Source organism: Orcinus orca, chromosome 10, assembly GCF_937001465.1.
Source record: "Orcinus orca chromosome 10, mOrcOrc1.1, whole genome shotgun sequence".
Classification (NCBI taxonomy): Eukaryota; Metazoa; Chordata; class Mammalia; order Artiodactyla; family Delphinidae; genus Orcinus; species Orcinus orca.
Window position 1 is genome coordinate 38,966,444 of NC_064568.1, and position 19,667 is coordinate 38,986,110.

The following is a 19,667-nucleotide window of genomic DNA, read 5'->3' on the forward strand; positions in this document are numbered from 1 at the left end:
CTCTCCCAAGGTAAATACTATTTTAAAGTTTTCAACTTGTTTTGATATCTTTTGTATCCATCTGAGTTTTGGGTTTTAGAGAATGTGTCTTGGAGGCTGCACAGCCAGGAACAGGACTCAGGTCACATTGCTAGCCTGCCTTGGCAAAGACCTTCAGCCACACCCCTGGGCACAGGTCCTTGTCCTACCATAGTCTCTCAATGGGATTTATGCCATCCTGTTCCATTTCTGCCGCAATCTTCCACTGTCACCAGAAAATGGAGGTTGTGGTTCCTGCTGCCTCATGTTGCTCCATTTTGAGTCCAGATTTCGTGCAGTGTGTCTAATTTGGGAAGCCTTGGTCACATGCCTGCACTCTAGCTGCAGGAGAGGTTGGGACAGTGATTCCAGCTTCTGCCTTGGGGAGGCAGAAGTCATAATGTGGTGTATTCTGCAAACAAGGGTTTGCAGCCAGAAACAGGACTGAAATCAGCTGTTCTCTCACTGGCACTTTGTGGGCTGATTGGGGTCCTGATCATCACTTCAGATTGGTAGACTGTTCATTGCCGCCTTTTCTGGCCCTTCATGTCCAGTCTTTTTTTTTTTTTCTTTTTATAATTTTATTGAAGTATAGTTAATTTACAGTGTGTTAATTTCTGCTATACAGCAGAGTGACTCAGTTATACATATATATATTCTTTTTCATATTCTTTTTCCTTTGGCTGCGTTGGGTCTTCGTTGCCGTGTGCTGGCTTTCTCTAGTTACGGTGAGCAGGGGCTACTCTTCGTTGCACAGGCTTCTCATTCTGGTGGCTTCTCTTGTTGCAGAGCACGGGCTCTAGTCGCGTGGGCTCAGTAGTTGTGGCTTGTGGGCTCTAGAACGCAGGCTCAGTAGTTGTGGCGCACAGGCTTAGTTGCCCTGCAGCATGTGGGATCTTCCCGGACCAGGGATCGAACCCGTGTCCCCTGCATTGGCAGGCAGATTTTTTTTTTTTTTTTTTTGCGGTACACGGGCCTCTCACTGTTGCGGCCTCTCCCATCGCGGAGCACAGGCTCCAGACGCATAGGCTCAGCAGCCATGGCTCACGGGCCCAGCCGCTCCGCGGCATGTGGGATCTTCCCAGACCGGGGCACGAACCCATGTTCCCTGCATCGGCAGGTGGACTCTCAACCACTGTGCCACCAGGGAAGTTCCAGAAGAGCATTTTTTGAACAGTGAAATTGTACCAAGGTTTTGCTGACTAGTTGTTAAAAGGCACAGATATGTTTGGATCCCAAGTGCTTAGTGGGGTCTTCTGGCACATTGAGCACTGTTCTCAGTAGTTCCTCCTCAGTGAGACTCAGAATATGAAATAGAATGTAAGCTACGTATGTTATTCTAAATTTTCTAGTAGCCTCTTTTATAAAAGGGGGAAAAATGAGGTGAAATTGACTTGTTAAAATCACATTTTATTTAAACTAACATTATTTCAACATGTACTCAGTCTTATATTATTGATGAACGATTTTACCATTTTTTTTGGCACAAATCTTTGAAATCTGATTGTGCTTTGAACTTGTAAGCACATTGTAATTTGGACTAACCACATTTTAAGTGATTGCTAAGTACATGTAACTAATGGATATTGGACCAAAATTGTTTATGAGGTGGAATTCAGAAATTGACCCAGCACACTCACCCAGTTTATTCTTGTTTAAATAAAATACTGGTTTTATACTCAAAGTAGCCAAAAACAAAATAAAGCAAAAAAAAATCCAAAAATGGTATTAGATATGTATTTTTTTTAGTGTCAGTGATTGTTTGGAAGAAAAGATTCCTAAGAGGGGTAATATATATATTACTTCATGGTTTCTCATTGTTCGTTAGTTGGAGTACTTAGTCCTTCTGTTGTGTTGAGCTCTGTATTGCTTAGGTTCTGAATGACAGAGGAAAAGGAAATAGATTATTCATCTGCAAACAGGTTAGGAACCTAGACAAGTGAGGTCCAATAAAACTTATACACTAATGGTTATCAGACTATAGGGTACATTAGAATCACCTTGAAGGTTTCTTAAAACAAAAATGGCTCCCCCCCTCCCAATTCTAATTCAGTTGGTCTGGGGTCACTCCTGAGAATTTGCATGCCCCTTGCCCCCCAGTTTTATTGAGATATAATTGACATGCAGCACTGTGTAAGTTTAAGGTGTAGAGCTCAATGATTTGATTTACATAGATTGTGAAATGGTAACCACAGCAAGTTTAGTTAATATCTGTCATCTCATATACAGAAAAAGAAAAGAATATTTTTTCCTTTGTGATGAGAACTCAAGGATTTACTCTCTCTTTTTTTTTTTTTAAATTTCATTTATTTATTTTTGGCTGTGTTGGGTCTTCCTTTCTGTGCGAGGGCTTTCTCTAGTTGCGGCAAGCGGGGGCCACTCTTCATCGCGGTGCGTGGGCCTCTCACTGTCGCGGCCTCTCTTGTTGTGGAGCACAGGCTCCAGACGTGCAGGCTCAGTAGTTGTGGCTCACGGGCCCAGTTGCTCCGCAGCATGTGGGATCTTCTCAGACCAGGGCTCGAACCCGTGTCCCCTGCATTGGCAGGCAGACTCTCAACCACTGCGCCACCAAGGAAGCCCAGGGATTTACTCTCTTAACTTTCATGTTCACCATATAGCAATCTTAACTATAGTTATCATGTTGTGCTTTATATCCCTAGTACTTAGTTATCTTATGACTGGAAGTTTGTACCTTTTGACCACCTTCATCCAATTCCTCCTCCCTCTGCCCCCTGCCTCTTGTAGCCACAAATCTGATCTCTTTTTCTGAGTTTGGTTGGGGTTTTGTTTGTTTTTTACATTTTACATATATTGTAAACGAGATCATGTGGTACTTGTCTTTCTCTGTCTGATTTATTTCACTTAGCATAATGCCCTCAGCATCCATCCACGTTGTCACAAAGGGCAGAATTTCCTCCCTTTTTATGGCTGAATAATATCCATGGTATGTATATATATTCCAGAACTTCTTTATCCATTCATCCATTGATGGACGCTTAGATTGTTCCCATCTCTTGGCCATTGTAAATAATGCTGCTTTGAATATGGGGATGCAGATATCTCTTCAACAGTCTTTTCGTTTCCAGAGAATGTGCATTTTTAACAAATTCCAGGTTGATGCTGATGCTGCTGAGCTGTGGACCACATTCAGACATACTTTCTGAAAAACTTATGTACTCAGTCAAATAAAGAATCTAGGAAAGAAGTCATGAGAACAAAAGAAACAGAAGCAGCTCAGAGTTGAGATCGAAATCCCAGTCTGTACAGAAGACCCAGAATGCAGTCTGTCCAGGTTGAAATAGGAAGTCAGAATGCTCAAGAAGAAAGTAATTAGCACTGTACTTACTATGTGATCAAGAACGCAGAAGTATAGTTATTTAAAGTATATCTCTTCTGATCAACAGGGGGAAAAAAAGCAATTAAAAACTCTGGAAAAGGTGGTGGGGAGAGCTGAATGAGAAGTAACGATTCAAATGTGAAAGGAACTTGAAATATAATGTGATTTATGAGGGATTGATAGAAGGTAAGAAACAGTGCTTTTGGAAACAGTGAAACCAAATTCATTCCCCTAGAAATGTCTCCCTCCTCCATTGATGTATCACTTTTCTAGCATATACATGTCTTTGGGATGATCTTTTTCCTTTTTGTATTTCTTTAGAATCCTTTTAGATCTAGGCTTAAGTTTAAAACTGCCTTTTTTTCTTTAATTTTTTGTTTAGTTATCAGTTTGTTTTCTGTGACAATTTACCTAGATATTTTAACCTTGAAAATTAAATAGTTAATAAAGCACAATACCAACCTCTGAATGCCTTTCTTAGATTTTTGTCTTTTCTTTCTTTTTTTTTAAAGAGGAATCTTGTAGGAGCTTTGTTTTTTTAAAAATAAATTTATTTATTTATTTATGGCTGCATTGGGTTTTCATTGCTGTGCACAGGCTTTCTCTAGTTGTGGCGAGCAGGGGGCTGCTCTTCGTTGCAGTGTGCAGGCTTCTCTTGTTGTGGAGCACGGGCTGTAGGCGCGTGAGCTTCTGTAGTTTTGGCACACAGGCTTCAGTAGTTGTGGCTTGCGGGCTCTACAACACAGGCTCAGCAGTTGTGGTGCACGGGCTTAGTTGCTCTGTAGCACGTGGGATCTTCCCAGACCAGGGCTCGAACCTGTGTCCCCTGCATTGGCAGGTGGATTATTAACCACTGCACCACCAGGGAAGTCCCTAGGAGCTTTCTTAGTGTGAAGCAATACTCAAAGTTCAGCTATTCCTTCAATTCACTTTTTTAAAAAAATTAATTTATTTAATTAATTTATTTTTGTCTGTGTTGGGTCTTCGTTGCTGCATGCAAGCTTTCTGTAGGTGCGGTGAGCGGGGGCAGCTCTTCGTTGCAGTGTGTGGGCTTCTCATTGCGGTGGCTTCTCTTGTTGCCGAGCACAGGCTCTTGGCACGTGGGCTCTAGAGCACAGGCTCGGTAGTTGTGGCACACGGGCTTAGTTGCTCTGCGGCACGTGGGATCTTCCTGGACCAGGGCTCAAACCTGTGTCCCCTGCATTGTCAGGCGGATTCGTAATCACTGCGCCACCAGGGAAGCCCCCTTCAATTCACTTTTAATTTTCTTTCCTCCTAAGTTAAAGTAAAATTTAAAAAAAAAAATTTTTTTTTTTACTCCACTAAGGTTACAGATTTTCACTATGACTATGCAGTAATTATCTAACCGGATAAAGTTGTTTTTATATAAATAAAAAATATGAAGGAGGTTAATACAAATAACGTTTAATTTCTTATTGACTTATCCTTATGGGTAAAGGTTATAAACACATAATTGATACCTTATCCAATATCTTGACATTGGTAAGGAAATGTCAGAAAGTGCTTTAACTTTTACTCCCCTAATTTTAACTTCTAACTACTTTGGATATAAAGTGGCATCAGATTATTTGTACCTGTTTGTTCTGTAGTGAGGGGTAAATGCCTTCAGTTCTGATTCCTTAGTATTTTTGCTAACTTATTTCTTTTGGAAGATTGAATATTGATAAATTGTTTCTAAGAAAAGTCAATTTAAAGAGATACAGTAAATGAATGAACTACAATAACCAGATTTTTGACATCTTGTTTTTAAGCAAGTAATAATATAGTTTAAAAACATACTCTGTTGGGACTTCCCTGGTGGCACAGTGGTTAAGAATCTGCCTGCCAGTGCAGGGGACACGGGTTCGAGCCCTGGTCCGGGAAGATCCCACATGCCTTAGAGCAACTAAGCCCGTGCACCACAACTGCTGAGCCTGCGCTCTAGAGTCCACAAGCCACAACTGCTGACCCCGTGTGCCACAATGAATGAAGCCCGCGCGCCTAGAGCCTGTGCTCTGCAACAAGAGAAGCCACCTCAATGAGAAGCCCGCACACCTCAACGAAGAGTAGCCCCCGCTCTCTGCAACTAGAGAAAAGCCCGCGCACAACGATGAAGACCCCACTCAGTCCAAACAAACAAACAAAAAAACCCCATACTATGTGTTTAACTCTACAACAGTGGTTCTTAAAGAGTAGGTCAGGGACTGGTAGTCCCCAACTCCCTTTCAGGGTTCCTCAGAGTTAAGGCTGTTTTTTTTTAAAAATTAATTGATTGATTGATTGACTGCATTGGGTCTTTGTTGCTGTGCGGGCTTTCTCTGGTTGCGGCGAGCAGGGGCTACTCTTTGTTGCGGTGCGTGGGCTTCTCATTGCAGTGGCTTCTCTTTGTTGTGGACCACAGGCTCTAAGGCACTTGGGCTCAGTACTTGTGGCTCGTGGGCTCTAGAGTGCAGGCTTAGTAGTTGTGGCGCACGGGCTTAGTTGCTCCACAGCATGTGGGATATTCCTGGACTAGGGCTCAAACCCGTGTCCCTTCTGTTGGCAGGCAGATTCTTAACCACTGTGCCACCAGGGAAGTCCAAGGCTGTTTTTATTATAATATGAAGATTTTTTTTGCCTTTCTCACTCTCGTTCTCTCATGAGTGTACAGTGGAGTTTTGCAGGGGCCATGTATGATGTGTCACAATAGATTGAATGCAGAAGCAAGTATGAGAATGCAGTTGTCTTCAGTTAAGTCAGCCATTAAAGAGATTTGCAGAGATGTAAAATAATGCAGTGATTATTATAAATTTTTTGTTTTGGCAAATAAAGTTATTTTTTATAAGAATATGTTATTTATGTTGACATTTATATTGATTTATGCAGTGATTTTTTTTGGAATTTTTGAATTTTATTTTTTTATACAGCAGGTTCTTATCAGTTATCCATTTTATACATGTTACTGTATATATGTCAATCCCAATCTCCCAGTTCATCACACCACCACCACCCCCCCACCCCCCGCACCACTTTCCCCCCTTGGTGTCTATATGTTTGTTCTCTACATCTGTGTCTCTATTTCTGCCCTGCAAACCGGTTCATCTGTACCATTTTTCTAGGTTCCATATATATGCGTTAATATACTATATTTGTTTTTCTCTTTCTGACTTACTTCACTCTGTATGACAGTCTCTAGATCCATCCACGTCTCTACAAATGACCCAATTTCGTTCCATTTTATGGCTGAGTAATAGTCCATTGTATATATATACCACATCTTCTAATTCTTCTTTATCCATTAGTCTGTCGATGGGCATTTAGGTTGCTTCCATGTCCTGGCTATTGTAAATAGTTCTGCAATGAACATTGGGTGCATGTGTCTTTTTGAATTATGTTTTTCTCTGGGTAGATGCCCAGTAGTGAGATTGCTAGTTCATACGGTAATTCTATTTTTAGCTTTTTAAGGAACCTCCATACTGTTCTCCATGGTGGCTGTATCAATTTACATTACCACCAACAGTGCAAGAGGGTTCCCTTTTCTCCATACCCTCTCCAGCATTTGTTGTTTGTAGATTTTCTGATGATGCCCATTCTAACTGGTGTGAGATGATACCTCATTGTAGTTTTGATTTGCATTTCTCTAATAATTAGTGATGTTGAGCAGCTTTTTTTTTTTTTTTTTTTTTTTTGCTGTACGCGGGCCTCTCACTGCTGTGGCCTCTCCCGTTGCGGAGCACAGGCTCCAGACGCGCAGGCTCAGCGGCCATGGCTCACGGGCCCAGCCGCTCTGCGGCATGTGGGATCCTCCCGGACCAGGGCACGAACCCACGTCCCCTGCATTGGCAGGCGGACCCTCAACCACTGCGCCACCAGGGAAGCCCTGTGAGCAGCTTTTCATGTGCTTCTTGGCCATCTTTATGGCCATTTCTTTGGAGAAATGTCTATTTAGGTCTTCTGCCCATTTTTGGATTGGGTTTTTTTTTTTTTTTAAATATTGAGCTGCATGAGCAGTTTTTGGAGATTAATCCTTTGTCTGTTGATTCATTTGCAAGTATTTTCTCCCATTTCGTCTCGTTTGTAGTTTCCTTTGCTGTGCAAAAGCTTTTAAGTTTCATTAGGTCCCATTTGTTTATTTTTGTTTTTATTTTCATTACTCTAGGAGGTGGATCAAAAAAGATCTTGCTGTGATTTATGTCAAAGAGTGTTCTTCCTATGTTTTCCTCTAAGAGTTTTATAGTGTCCGGTCTTACATTTAGGTCTCTAATCCATTTTGAGTTTATTTTTGTGTATGGTGTTAGGGAGTGTCTAATTTCATTCTTTTACATGTAGCTGTCCAGTTTTCCCAGCACCACTTATTGAAGAGACTGTCTTTTCTCCATTGTATATTCTTGCCTCCTTTGTCATAGATTAGTTGACCATAGGTGTGTGGGTTTATCTCTGGGCTTTCTATCCTGTTCCATTGATCTATATTTCTGTTTTTGTGCCAGTATCATATTGTCTTGATTACTGTAGCCTTGCAGTATAGTCTGAAGTCAGAGAGTCTGATTCCTCCAGCACTGTTTTTTTCCCCTCAAGACTGCTTTGGCTATTTGGGGTCTTTTGTGTCTCCATACAAATTTTAAGATTTTTTGTTCTAGTTTTGTAAAAAATGCCACTGGTTAATTTGATAGGGATTGCATTGAATCTGCAGATCGCTTTGGATAGTATAGTCATTTTCACAATATTGATTCTTCCAGTCAAAGAACATGGTATATCTCTCCATCTGTTTGTGTCATCTTTGATTTCTTTTTTTTTAATTAATTAATTAATTTTTGGTTGCATTGGGTCTTCGTTGCTGACTGCAGGCTTTCTCTCTAGTTGCAGCAAGTGGGGGCTACTCTTTGTTGTGGTGCGCTAGCTTCTTATTGCGGTGGCTCTTCTTTGTTGCAGAGCATGGGCTCTAGGCGCACGGGCTTCTGTAGTTGTGGCTCGCAGGCTCTAGAGCGCTGGCTCAGTAGTTGTAGTGCATGGGCTTAGTTGCTCTGTGGCATGTGGTATCTTCCCGGACCAGGGCTTGAGCCCACATCCCCTGCATTGGCAGGCAGATTCTTAACCACTGCACCACCAGGGAAGCCTCATCGTTGATTTCTTTCATCAGTGTCTTATAGTTTTCTGAGTATAGGTCTTTTACCTCCTTAGGTGGTTTTTTCCCTAGATATTTTATTCTTTTTGTTGCAGTGGTGAATGGGATTGTTTCCTTAATTTCTCTTTCTGATCTTTCATTGTTAGTGTATAGGAATGCAAGAGATTTTTGTGTATTAATTTTGTATCCTGCAGCTTTACCAAATTCATTGATTAGCTATAGTAGCTTTCTGGTGGCATCTTTAGGATTCTCTATGTATAGTATCATGTCATCTGCAAACAGTGACAGTTTTACTTCTTTTCCAATTTGTTTTCCTTTTATTTCTTTTTCTTCTCTGAGTGCCGTGGCTAGGACTTGCAAAACTGTGTTGAATAATAGTGGTGAGAGTGGACATCCTTGTCTTGTTCCTGATCTCAGAGGAAATGCTTTCAGCTTTTCACCATTGAGAATGATGTTTGCTGTGGCTTTGTCGTATATGGCCTTTATTATGTTGAGGTAGGTTCCCTCTGTGCCCACTTTCTGGAGAGTTTTTGTCATAAATGGGTGTTGAATTTTGTCAAAAGCTTTTTCTGCATCTCTTGACATGATCTTATGGTTTTTATTCTTCAGTTTGTTAATATGGTATATTACATTGATTGATCTGCATATATTGAAGAATCCTTGCATCCCTGGCATAAATCTCACTTGATCATGGTGTATGATCCTTTTAATGTGTTGTTGGATTCTGTTTGCTAGTATTTTGTTGAGGATTTTTGCATCTATATTCATCAGTGATATTGGTCTCTAATTTTCTTTTTATGTAGTATCTTTGTCTGGTTTTTGTATCAGGGATGGTGGTGGCCTCATAGAATGAGTTTGGGAGTGTTCCTTCCTCTGCAATTTTTTGGAAGAGTTTGAGAAGGATGAGTGTTAGCTCTTCTCTAAATGTTTGATAGAATTCACTGGTGAAGCCATCTGGTCCTGGACTTTTGTTTGTTGGAAGATTTTTAATCACAGTTTCAATTTCATTACTTGTGACTGGTCATATTTTCTATTTCTTCCTGATTCATTCTTGGAAGATTATACCTTTCTAAGGATTTGTCAGTTTCTTCCAGGTTGTCCATTTTATTGACATAGAGTTGCTTATAGTAGTCTCTTATGATGCTTTGTATTTCTGCCTTGTCCGTTGTAACTTCTTTTTCATTTCTAATTTTCTTGATTTGAGTCCTCTCTCTCTTTTGCTTGATGAGTCTGGCTAAAGGTTTATCAATTTTCTTTATCTTCTCAAAGAACCAGCTTTTGGTTTTATTGATCTTTGCTATTGTTTTCTTTGTTTCTATTTCATTTATTTCTGCTCTGATCTTTATGATTTCTTTCCTTCAACTAACTTTGCGTTTTGTTTGTTCTTCTTTCTCTCGTTCCTTTAGGTGAAAGTTTAGATTGTTTATTTGAGATTTTTCTTGTTTGTTGAGGCAGGCTTGTATTGCTATAAACTTCCCTCTTAGAACTGCTTTTGCTGCATCCCATAGGTTTTGGATCGTCATGTTTTCATTGTCATTTGTCTCTAGGTATTTTTTGATTTCCTCTTTGATTTCTTCAGTAATCTCTTGGTTATTTAGTAATGTATTCTTTAGCCTCCATGTGTTTGTGTTTTTTACATTTTTTCCCCTGTAATGAATTTCTAATCTCATAGCATTGTGGTCAGAAAAGATGCTTGATATGATTTCAGTTTTCTTAAATTTACCAAGGCTTGATTTTTGATGCAAGATGTGATCTATCCTGGAGAATGTTCCATGTGCCCTTGAGAAGGAAAGTGTAATTTGTGGTTTTTGGATGGAATGTCCTGTAAATATCAATTAAATCTATCTGGTCTATTGTGTTATTTAAACCTTATGTTTCCTTATTAATTTTCTGTCTGGATGATCTGTCCATTGGTGTAAGTGAGGTGTTAAAGTCCCCCACTATTATTGTGTTACTGTCGATTTCCTCTTTTATAGCTGTTAGCAGTTGTTTTATGTATTGTGGTGCTACTGTGTTGGGTGCATATATATTTATAATTGTTATGTCTTCTTCTTGGAATGATCCCTTGATCATTATGTAGTGTCCTTCCTTGTCTCTTGTAACATTCTTTATTTTAAAGTGTATTTCATCTGATATGAGTATTGCTACTCCAGCTTTCTTTTGATTTCCATTTTCATGGAATATCTTTTTCCATCCCCTCACTTTCAGTTTGTATGTGTCCCTAGGTCTGAAGTGGGTCTTTTGTAGACAGCATATATATGGGTCTTGGTTTTGCATCCATTCAGCGACCCTGTGTCTTTTGGTTGGAGCATTTAATCCATTCACATTTAAGGAAATTATCAATATGTATGTTCCTATTACCATTTTCGTAATTGTTTTGGGTTTGTTTTTGTAGGTGCTTTTATTTTCTTGTGTTTCCCGCTTAGAGAAGTTCCTTTAGCATTTGCTGTAGAGCTGGTTTGATGGTGCTGAATTCTCTTAGCTTTTGCTTGTCTGTAAAGCTTTTGATTTCTCCATCAAATCTGAATGAGATCCTTGCCAGGTCGAGTTATCTTGGTTGTAGGTTCTTCTCTTTCATCACTTTAAATATGTCACGCCACTCCCTTCTGGCTTGTAGAGTTTCTGCTGAGAAATCAGCTGTTAACCTTATGGAAGTTCCCTTGTATGTTATTTGTTGTTTTTGCCTTGCTGCTTTCAATAATTTTTCTTTGTCTTTAATTTTTACCAATTTGATGGTAAAAACCTTGGCGTGTTTCTCTTTGGGTGTATCCTACCTGAGACTCTCTGCACTTCCTAGACTTGGGTAGATATTTCCTTTCCTGTGTTAGGGAAGTTTTCGACTATAATCTCTTCAGATATTTTCTCAGCTCCTTTCTCTCTCTTCTCCTTCTGGGACCCCTATAATGTGAATGTTATTGTGTTTAATGTTGTCCCAAAGGTCTCTTAGGTTGTCTTCATTTCTTTTCATTCTTTTTTCTTTATTCTGTTCTGTCGCAGTGAATTCCACCATTCTGTCTTCCAGGTCACTTATCTGTTGTTCTGCCTCAGTTATTTTGCTATTGATTCCTTTTAGTGTATTTTTCATTTCAGTTATTGTATTGTTCATCTCTGTTTGTTCTTAATTCTTCTAGGTCTTTGTTGAACATTTCTTGCATCTTCTCGATCTTTGCCTCCATTCTTTTTCCGAGGTCCTGGGTCATGTTCACTATCATTATTCTGAATTCTTTCTCTGGAAGGTTTCCTATCTCCACTTCATTTAGTTGTTTTTCTGGGGTTTTATCTTGTTCCTTCATCTGGTACAAAGTCCTCTGCCTTTTCATTTTGTCTATCTTTCTGTGAATGTGGTTTTCCTTCCACAGGCTGCAGAATTGTAGTTCTTCTTGCTTCTGCTCTATGTGGTGATTTTTAATGAATTAATATTTTTCTAAGTTTCCTAGTTTAATTTTCTTATACAGTAAGAATTGTTATCTATGCTCGTGTAAAGAAAAGCTTTTTGGGGTTGGTCCTCAATCATTTTTTGAAAGGGTGCTGAGACCAAAGAGCTTGAAAACTGCTTTTTTGTAGTAATTGGCTTCACCATTTCCTCTAGTCCTTGGTATAAAGCACTGATTCTCCATCTTGAGCATGCATCAGTCACCTGGAAGACTTGTTAAGATACAGATTGCTGGGCCCATTCCTAGAGTTTCTGGTTTAATAGTTCTGAGCTGGGACCTGAAAGTTTGTATTTCTGATAATTGCCAGTGTGATGATGATGTTGGCCTGGAAACTACATTTTGAGACTCACTGGTGTAAAGAAATACTGCTTATGAGGAAGAAAACCTACTTTTTGAACATCTACTATGTGTCAGTAAACATTATTTTATGCTCATGACAACTCTGTAAGGAGGTAGGCATTCTCCCCCTTTTTATTGTACCTCAGGAAACTGAAACTTAGAGGACTCACAGCCAGGAAAGTACATCATCACTTCAAGTCTGTTCACTTAAAGTCTATTCATAAGGCCTATGCTCTTTTTTTTTTTAAATATTTATTTATTTGTTTATTTGGCTGCGCCAGGTCTTAGTTGTGGCACATGGGATCTTCATTGCACCATGTGGGATCTTCATTGCAGCACACGGAATCTTTTAGTTGTGAGATGCGGGCTCTTTAGTTGTGGCATGCTAAATGTTTGTTGTGGCATGTGGTATCTAGTTCTCTGACCAGGGAATGAGCCCAGACCCCCTGCATTGGGAGCGTGGAGTCTTAGCCACTGGACCACCAGGGAAGTCCCAAGGCCTATGCTCTTTACACAGCCTCTTCCTTGCTTTTTTTTTTTTTTTTTTAAATCAGTAGTGGCTTTAATGAGATGTAATTCTCATATCAAATAATTCAGTCATTTCCATGTAAAGCGTGCAACTTAGTAGTTTTTAGTCTATTCACAGAGTTGTGCAGCCATTACCACATCAATTTTAGAACATTCTCATCACCTCCAGAAAGAAACCCTGTAGCCATTAGCAGTTACTTCATATTTTCCCCAGTCCCTGTGTCCTGGACAACCACTAATCTACTTTCTATTTCTATAGATTTGCCTGTTTTGGACATTCATATTAATGGAATCATACAATATGTAGTCTTTTGTGACTGACTTCATTTAGCATAATGTTTTCAGGGTTCATCTGTGTTGTAGCATTTTATCAAAACTTTATGTTTTTCTTACTAAACAACATGCTGTTGTATGGAAGTACTACATTTTATTTATCCATCAGTTGATAGATATTTGGGTTGTTTCCACTTTTTGGTTATTTTAAATAATGCTGTTATTAACATTCATGTCCAAGTTCTTTTTTAAAATATTTATCTATTAATTTCTTTATTTGGCCATGTTGGGTCTTAGTTGTGCATATGGTATCTTTCGTTGTGGCGTGCAGGCTATCCATTGTGGCACCTGGGCTCAGTAGTTGCGGCACGTGGGATCTTGAGCTCATGGGCTCAGTTGCCTTGCCACATGTGGGGTCTTAGTTCCCTGACCAGGGATCGAACCCACGTCCCCTGCATTGGAAGGCAGATTCTTAACCACTGGACTATCAGGGAAGTCCCTCATGTCCAAGTTTTTACATGAGTGTAGTTTCTGTTTCTCTTGAGTATATAACTAGGAGTGAAACTGCTAGGTCATATGGTGTGGTTTTCATATCTTTGTCATATGCTATGTTTAACCTTTTGATGATCTGCCAGACTTTTGTTTGTTTTTTAAAGTATGTTATAAATTTATTTATTTTTATTTTTGGCTGAATTGGGTCTTTGTTGCTGCGTGTGGGCGTTCTCTAGTTGTGGCTTGCGGGCTCAGTAGTTGTGGCGTATGGGCTTAGTTGCTCCACGGCATGTGGGATCTTCCTGGACCAGGGCTCAAACTTGTGTCCCCTGCATTGGCAGGCAGATTCTTAACCACTGCGCCACCAGGGTAGTCCCTGCCAGACTTTTTTCCAAAGCAGCTACACCATTTTACATTCCCACCAGCAGTGTATGAGAATTCCAGTTTTTTCACATCCTTGCCAACATTTGTTATCTTATTTATTTATTTATTTATTTATTTTTGGTTGTGTTGGGTCTTCCTTGCTGTGCGTGGGCTTTCTCTAGTTGCAGCGAGTGGGGGCTAACTCTGTTGCAGTGCGCAGGTTTCTCATTGGGGTGGCTTCTCTTGTTGCAAAGCATAGCTCAGGCTGTAGTTGTGTGGGCTTTTGTCGTTGTGGCTCACAGGCTGCAGAGCGCAGGCTCAGCAGTTGTGGCACATGGGCTGAGTTGCTCCGCGGCATGTGGGATCTTCCCGGATCAGGGCTTGAATCCTCGTCCTCTGCATTGGCAGGCATATTGTTAACCACTGTGCCACCAAGGAAGTCCCTGTTATCTTTTATTATTTTAAAAAAAACTTTTTTTTTAATTGTATTTTTTGGCCGTGCCACACGTCATGTGGGGTCTGGGTTCTCCGACCAGGGATGGAACCCATGCCCCTGCATTGGAAGCGTGGAGTCTTAACCACTGGACTTCCAGGGAAGTCCCTATTATCTTTTTTTTTTTATTATAGTCAACCTCCTGGGTTTAAATGGTATCTCATTTTGCTTTTGATTTGCATTTCCCTGACGGCTAACAATGTTAAGTAACTTTTCATGTGCTTACTGGCCATTTGCTTATCTTCTTGGGAGAAGTGTCTGTTCAGATCCTCTCCCATTTTTTGTGTATGTTGTGAGGATGAGGTCCAACTTCATTCTTTTTACATAGATAGCCAGTTGTCCCAGCACCATCTTTGGTTATCTTTTGTGATGTATATAATCACTGATGTACCTTCTTATTTTATACCTTCCTCCTTCCTACATGAGCTCAGAGTAATTTTTTTTTTAATTTATTTATGTAGGCCGCACTGGGTCTTAGTTGCTGCACGTGGCATCTTCGTTGTGGCATGTGGACTTTTAGTTGCGATATGTGGGCTTCTTAGTTGTGGCATGCAAACTCAGTTGCGACATGCATATGAGATCTAGTTCCCCAAACAGGGATTGAACCCAGGCCTCCTGTATTGGGAGCGTGGATTCTTACCCACTGGACCACCAGGGAAGTCCGAGTTCAGAGTAATTTAGGTATGTGTGTCTGATGGAAAAACCTTTTCTTTTTTAAAATTACATACTAAGCATCTTTTCGTGCTGTTTTGTATGCTGAAGTAACTGCAATAAGACATGAGCTGCATTATTATCAGAAATGCATGGGTCAGGATATAATAACCTTAGATTAAATTATCAGGAATCTGTGGCTTCTCTATTAAAACAATGCTGTCTTAAATAAGCACTCTAAAGAATCATTCAACAGTGCCCATATTTTAGCAGCAAAGTTGGAGATATCTCCAAAAGAGATTTCAAACATTTTGTCTCTACTGTGTTTTTGTTGTTGTTGTTGTTGTTGTTTTTCTCTACTGTGTTTTTTTACTATTTGTCTGTGGTGGGGGTAGTTTTGATCCTGAGTTGGGAATTGAATGCCTTCTGACCTTTTAGAACAAGATTCCCACACTTTTTATTACTAACCACATGGATAAACTATTTTTTGATCATACGCCTAAGTATATATTTATAAATTGTATACTTGTACTACTATGTCAGTATGCAAAAACAAAAGGGGTTACTTTTAAAAAGGAAGTCAAGAAATGAGCAAAAGTTTTGATATTTCCCACTTGATAGTCTTGCTTGCTCTCAGGTGGATATGTGTTGCTCTGAATGCAACACATTCAGAGTGTGATGCTGGAGAATTTTGCCTATGGTTTTGGAGATTATGGCCTCCTCAGAAGCCTTGGGTATGGCGGCCCCTCCTCTTCACATTACCCAGGGTTCCCGTCTGAGATCTCTTCTTCCCTTCGGGGCTGGATTCTCGATGTTGCCCTATTCACTCACTGGTGAATCTTGTCGCTGCAGGTACAGGTGCAGGTACAGCAGTCTCCGCAGCAGGTCTCGGCTCAGCAGCTCTCCCCGCAGCTCACCGTTCACCAGCCTGCTGAGCAGCCCATCCATGTCCAGGTGCAGATCCAAGGCCAAGCAGCACAGCCGACAGCCCCCTCCATCCAGACCCCATCTCTGCAGAGCCCCAGCCCTTCGCAGCTGCAGGCGGCCCAGATCCAGGTGCAGCACATGCAGGCGGCCCAGCAGATCCAGGCTGCAGAGATCCCAGAGGAGCACATCCCACATCAACAGATCCAGGCTCAGCTGGTGGCTGGCCAGTCTCTTGCTGGGGGTCAGCAGATCCAAATCCAGACTGTGGGTGCCCTTTCCCCACCACCGTCCCAGCAGGGCTCACCTCGGGAAGGGGAGCGGCGGGTTGGCACGGCCAGTGTCCTCCAGCCAGTGAAGAAGCGCAAAGTGGACATGCCCATCACTGTGTCCTACGCCATCTCAGGGCAGCCGGTGGCCACCGTGCTGGCCATTCCACAGGGCCAGCAGCAGAGTTATGTGTCTTTGAGGCCCGACTTACTAACAGTAGACAGTGCCCACCTGTACAGTGCCACTGGGACCATTACTAGCCCTACAGGAGAAACTTGGACCATACCTGTTTACTCTGCCCAGCCCCGGGGGGACCCTCAGCAGCAGAGCATTACTCACATTGCCATTCCCCAGGAAGCCTACAACGCAGTTCACGTCAGTGGCTCACCCACAGCCCTGGCAGCTGTAAAGCTGGAGGATGACAAGGAGAAGATGGTGGGCACCACGTCTGTAGTGAAAAACTCCCATGAAGAGGTAGTGCAGACCCTTGCAAACTCTCTCTTTCCAGCACAGTTCATGAATGGCAACATCCACATTCCAGTGGCTGTGCAGGCCGTGGCAGGCACATACCAGAATACAGCTCAGACTGTCCATATATGGGACCCTCAGCAGCAGCCACAACAACAAACCCCCCAGGAACAGACGCCACCGCCACCACAGCAGCAGCAGCAGCAGCAGCAGCAGCAGCTCCAGGTTACTTGTTCAGTAAGTGAGACTTATCTGTAGGGCAGCCTGCTCCCTCAGGGCCCAGTGCAACACAGAACTTGCCTGGTAACCTCTTTCGCCTCTGGCTTGTTTACAGGAATGACGTTGGTCTTGCAGTAATACAGTATTTAGTATTTTAATTAGAGTTGGGGAGAGGGGACAGGAATGGCAAGTGAAGCTGTGGAACGGCAGGAATTCTAGCCTGGTACCTGAAGGTAAATGAAATGACCAGTAACTGCTTTGGGGATAGATGCCTGGAGTGCTTTTTTGTGATCTCTTTAGGAAGGGTAAACTTCTAGGTAGAGACTAATGGGTCACCCCAAGTGTTATCTCTGTCCCAGAAGCTGCTTTCTGCATCACAAATGAACAGATCTAGTGGAACCCCTGTAGTTTAGCACACAGGCTCTAAACTCTTCACAGTTGAGAGGGTGTTAAATTGTTCCTCCTTTAGTTGTCATCTAAAGATGGACTACACTGGACACAGTATAAGTGAATTATGAGATCTAAAATACCTTCTGGTGGGCCTGTTAAAAGTGATCATCTTTGGGGAATTCCCTGGTGATCCAGCGGTTAGGACTCCACACTGCCACTGCAGGGGGCATGGATTTGATCCCTGGTTGGGGAATTAAGATTCCCTCAAGGCATGTAACATGGCCCCCCAAAAAAAAAAAAAAGTGATCATCTTGGGAGTCTTGAATAAGCCCCCTTATGCAGTGGGACTTTCCAACCGTGTTTTTACGTTCCTTAAAAAATAGTTAAGACAAGCCATGGTTAGTTGAGTTTTCTGTCATGGCAGCTATGTTGAGCTAAGTTGTTTTGTTTTTTTTAATAAATTTATTTTATTTTTGGCTGTGTTGGGTCTTCATTGCTGCACACGGGCTTTCTCTAGTTGTGGCGAGCAGGGGCTACTCTTCATTGCGGTGTGTATGCCTCTCATTGTGGTGGCTTCTCCTGTTGCAGAGCACGGACTCTAGGTGCGCAGGCCTCAGCAGTTGTGGCTCGTGGGCTCTAGAGCGCAGACTCAGTAGTTGTGGTACACGGCTCAGCTGCTCCATGGCATGTGGCATCCTCCCGGACGAGGCCTCGAACCCGTGTCCCCTACTTTGGCAGGCGGACTCCCAGCCACTGCGCCACCAGGGAAGCCCTGAGCTAATTTTTTTAACTTTTTATTTTGAAATGATTTTAGATTTATAGAAAAGTTGCAAAAATAAAACTGTTGAAAAATTTTTTTTAAAAGAGGCACTTTTTTAAAATTTATTTTTGGCTACGTTGGGTCTTCGTTGCTGCGCATGGGCTTTCTCTAGTTGCAGTGAGCGGGGGCTACTCATTGTGGTGGCTTCTCTTGTTGTGAAGCACTGGCTCTAGGCGCACGGGCTTCAGTAGTTGTGTCACGTAGGCTCAGTAGTTGTGGCTCGTGGGCTCCAGAGCACAGGCCCAGTAGTTGTGGCGCACAGGCTTAGTTCCTCTGCGGCATGTAGGAATCTTCCCGGACCAGGGATCGAACCCGTGTCCCCTGCATTGGCAGGTGGATTCTCAACCACTGTGCCACCAGGAAAGCCCAGAACTGTTGAAATTTTAACTTTAAAATTGCTTGGCTCTTTTATCTTTTCTAATTGTTAATCTTCTTAAGGCTATCACAGATCCACCTTTTAAGACTGTTAGTAAAGTTTCTGGTCCCTTGTCTAGCAGACATTTAGAGTGGATGTAGGGCCTCTGGTCTCATGGGACTGGTGAAGGTAGTGTGCCTCAGCACAGGAGCTCTGGGAATGCATGTGAGGGAGCTGGCACAAACAAAGCACTGTTAGACCAGGGACCACACTCAGAAACTCAAGACGTAAATGATTGGGTAAGCAAAAGCTGACCGAGTGGTTTCATAGAGGCAACAGTATGTTAATCTTAAGTGACTTTGTTAAGGACCTATTAAATATCCAGCTGTCAGGCCTAGAAGTAGAACAAGACAGTGTCATTGCTTCGGGTAGCTTATAGTGTAGTGGAAGTGAGAACATATGATTTGTTTCTGTAAAGTATAAAGCAGCATAATCAAGTGTGACAACGTGTGCTACACACACAAAGTCAAGCTGGGAATTCAGAAATCAATCTAGGTTAAATGTCAGCAGAGGTATCTTTGTGGAAAAAATGGCATTTGATCTCTAGTTTATAGCTTAGATTGACAGAAGGATGGAGCAGGATGAATAAGAGCCAGGGGTGGACACAAGTGATATGGCCTAGGTTAACATGAGAGGAGGAGAACCATGGGAGAGGATTTAGTACAGGGGGCAAAGGGGCTATCTTCCCGAAGTGAAGAGCTGATACGATCTGTGGTAGGAAAATTTTCCAGAATCCTAAGAGTCGTGGTAATAAGAAGAATCAATTACTGGTGTGTAGAATTGATTGCATGTAGGAGAGACTGGACAGGAGACTTGTAATGGTGCTCTGTGCTGACCTTTTGCTGACAGGGATGGAGCATATCAGGCCTCTCCTCTGCTCTCCTGGGCCTGATGTTCCAATTTGCAATTCAGGACTCTTGTTGCTCATTGGGCTCTGCTTGTAATTTGCACATCTGGGCCCTTCAGCAGGAAAATCTTTTCTAGAGTTCATTTTAGTAAGTTCATTTTAGCGTTCTTCATGTTCTTCAGAGGCTGTGTCTCCTTTGGCAAAGTCTTATAGCGACGTATGTCAAGGGTTATTACCAGAAAAAGAAAAATTGGGAAGAATACCCATCATGCAGGAAAGATGAGT

At 41.8% G+C, this 19,667-nt stretch overlaps 1 protein-coding gene across 4 annotated transcripts in view; it reads left to right on the forward strand.

The window, feature by feature from the left end:
• The window catches only part of QRICH1 (glutamine rich 1), a 54,005-nt gene that overhangs the window by 19,890 nt on the left and 14,448 nt on the right, over nt 1–19,667 (forward strand). For all 4 annotated transcript variants that reach the window (XM_049716139.1, XM_012538292.3, XM_033413120.2 and 1 more), the window contains one exon: nt 15,882–16,928. In XM_049716139.1, the coding sequence (XP_049572096.1) occupies nt 15,882–16,928 (1,047 nt within the window). The remainder of the gene's footprint in view (nt 1–15,881; nt 16,929–19,667) is intronic.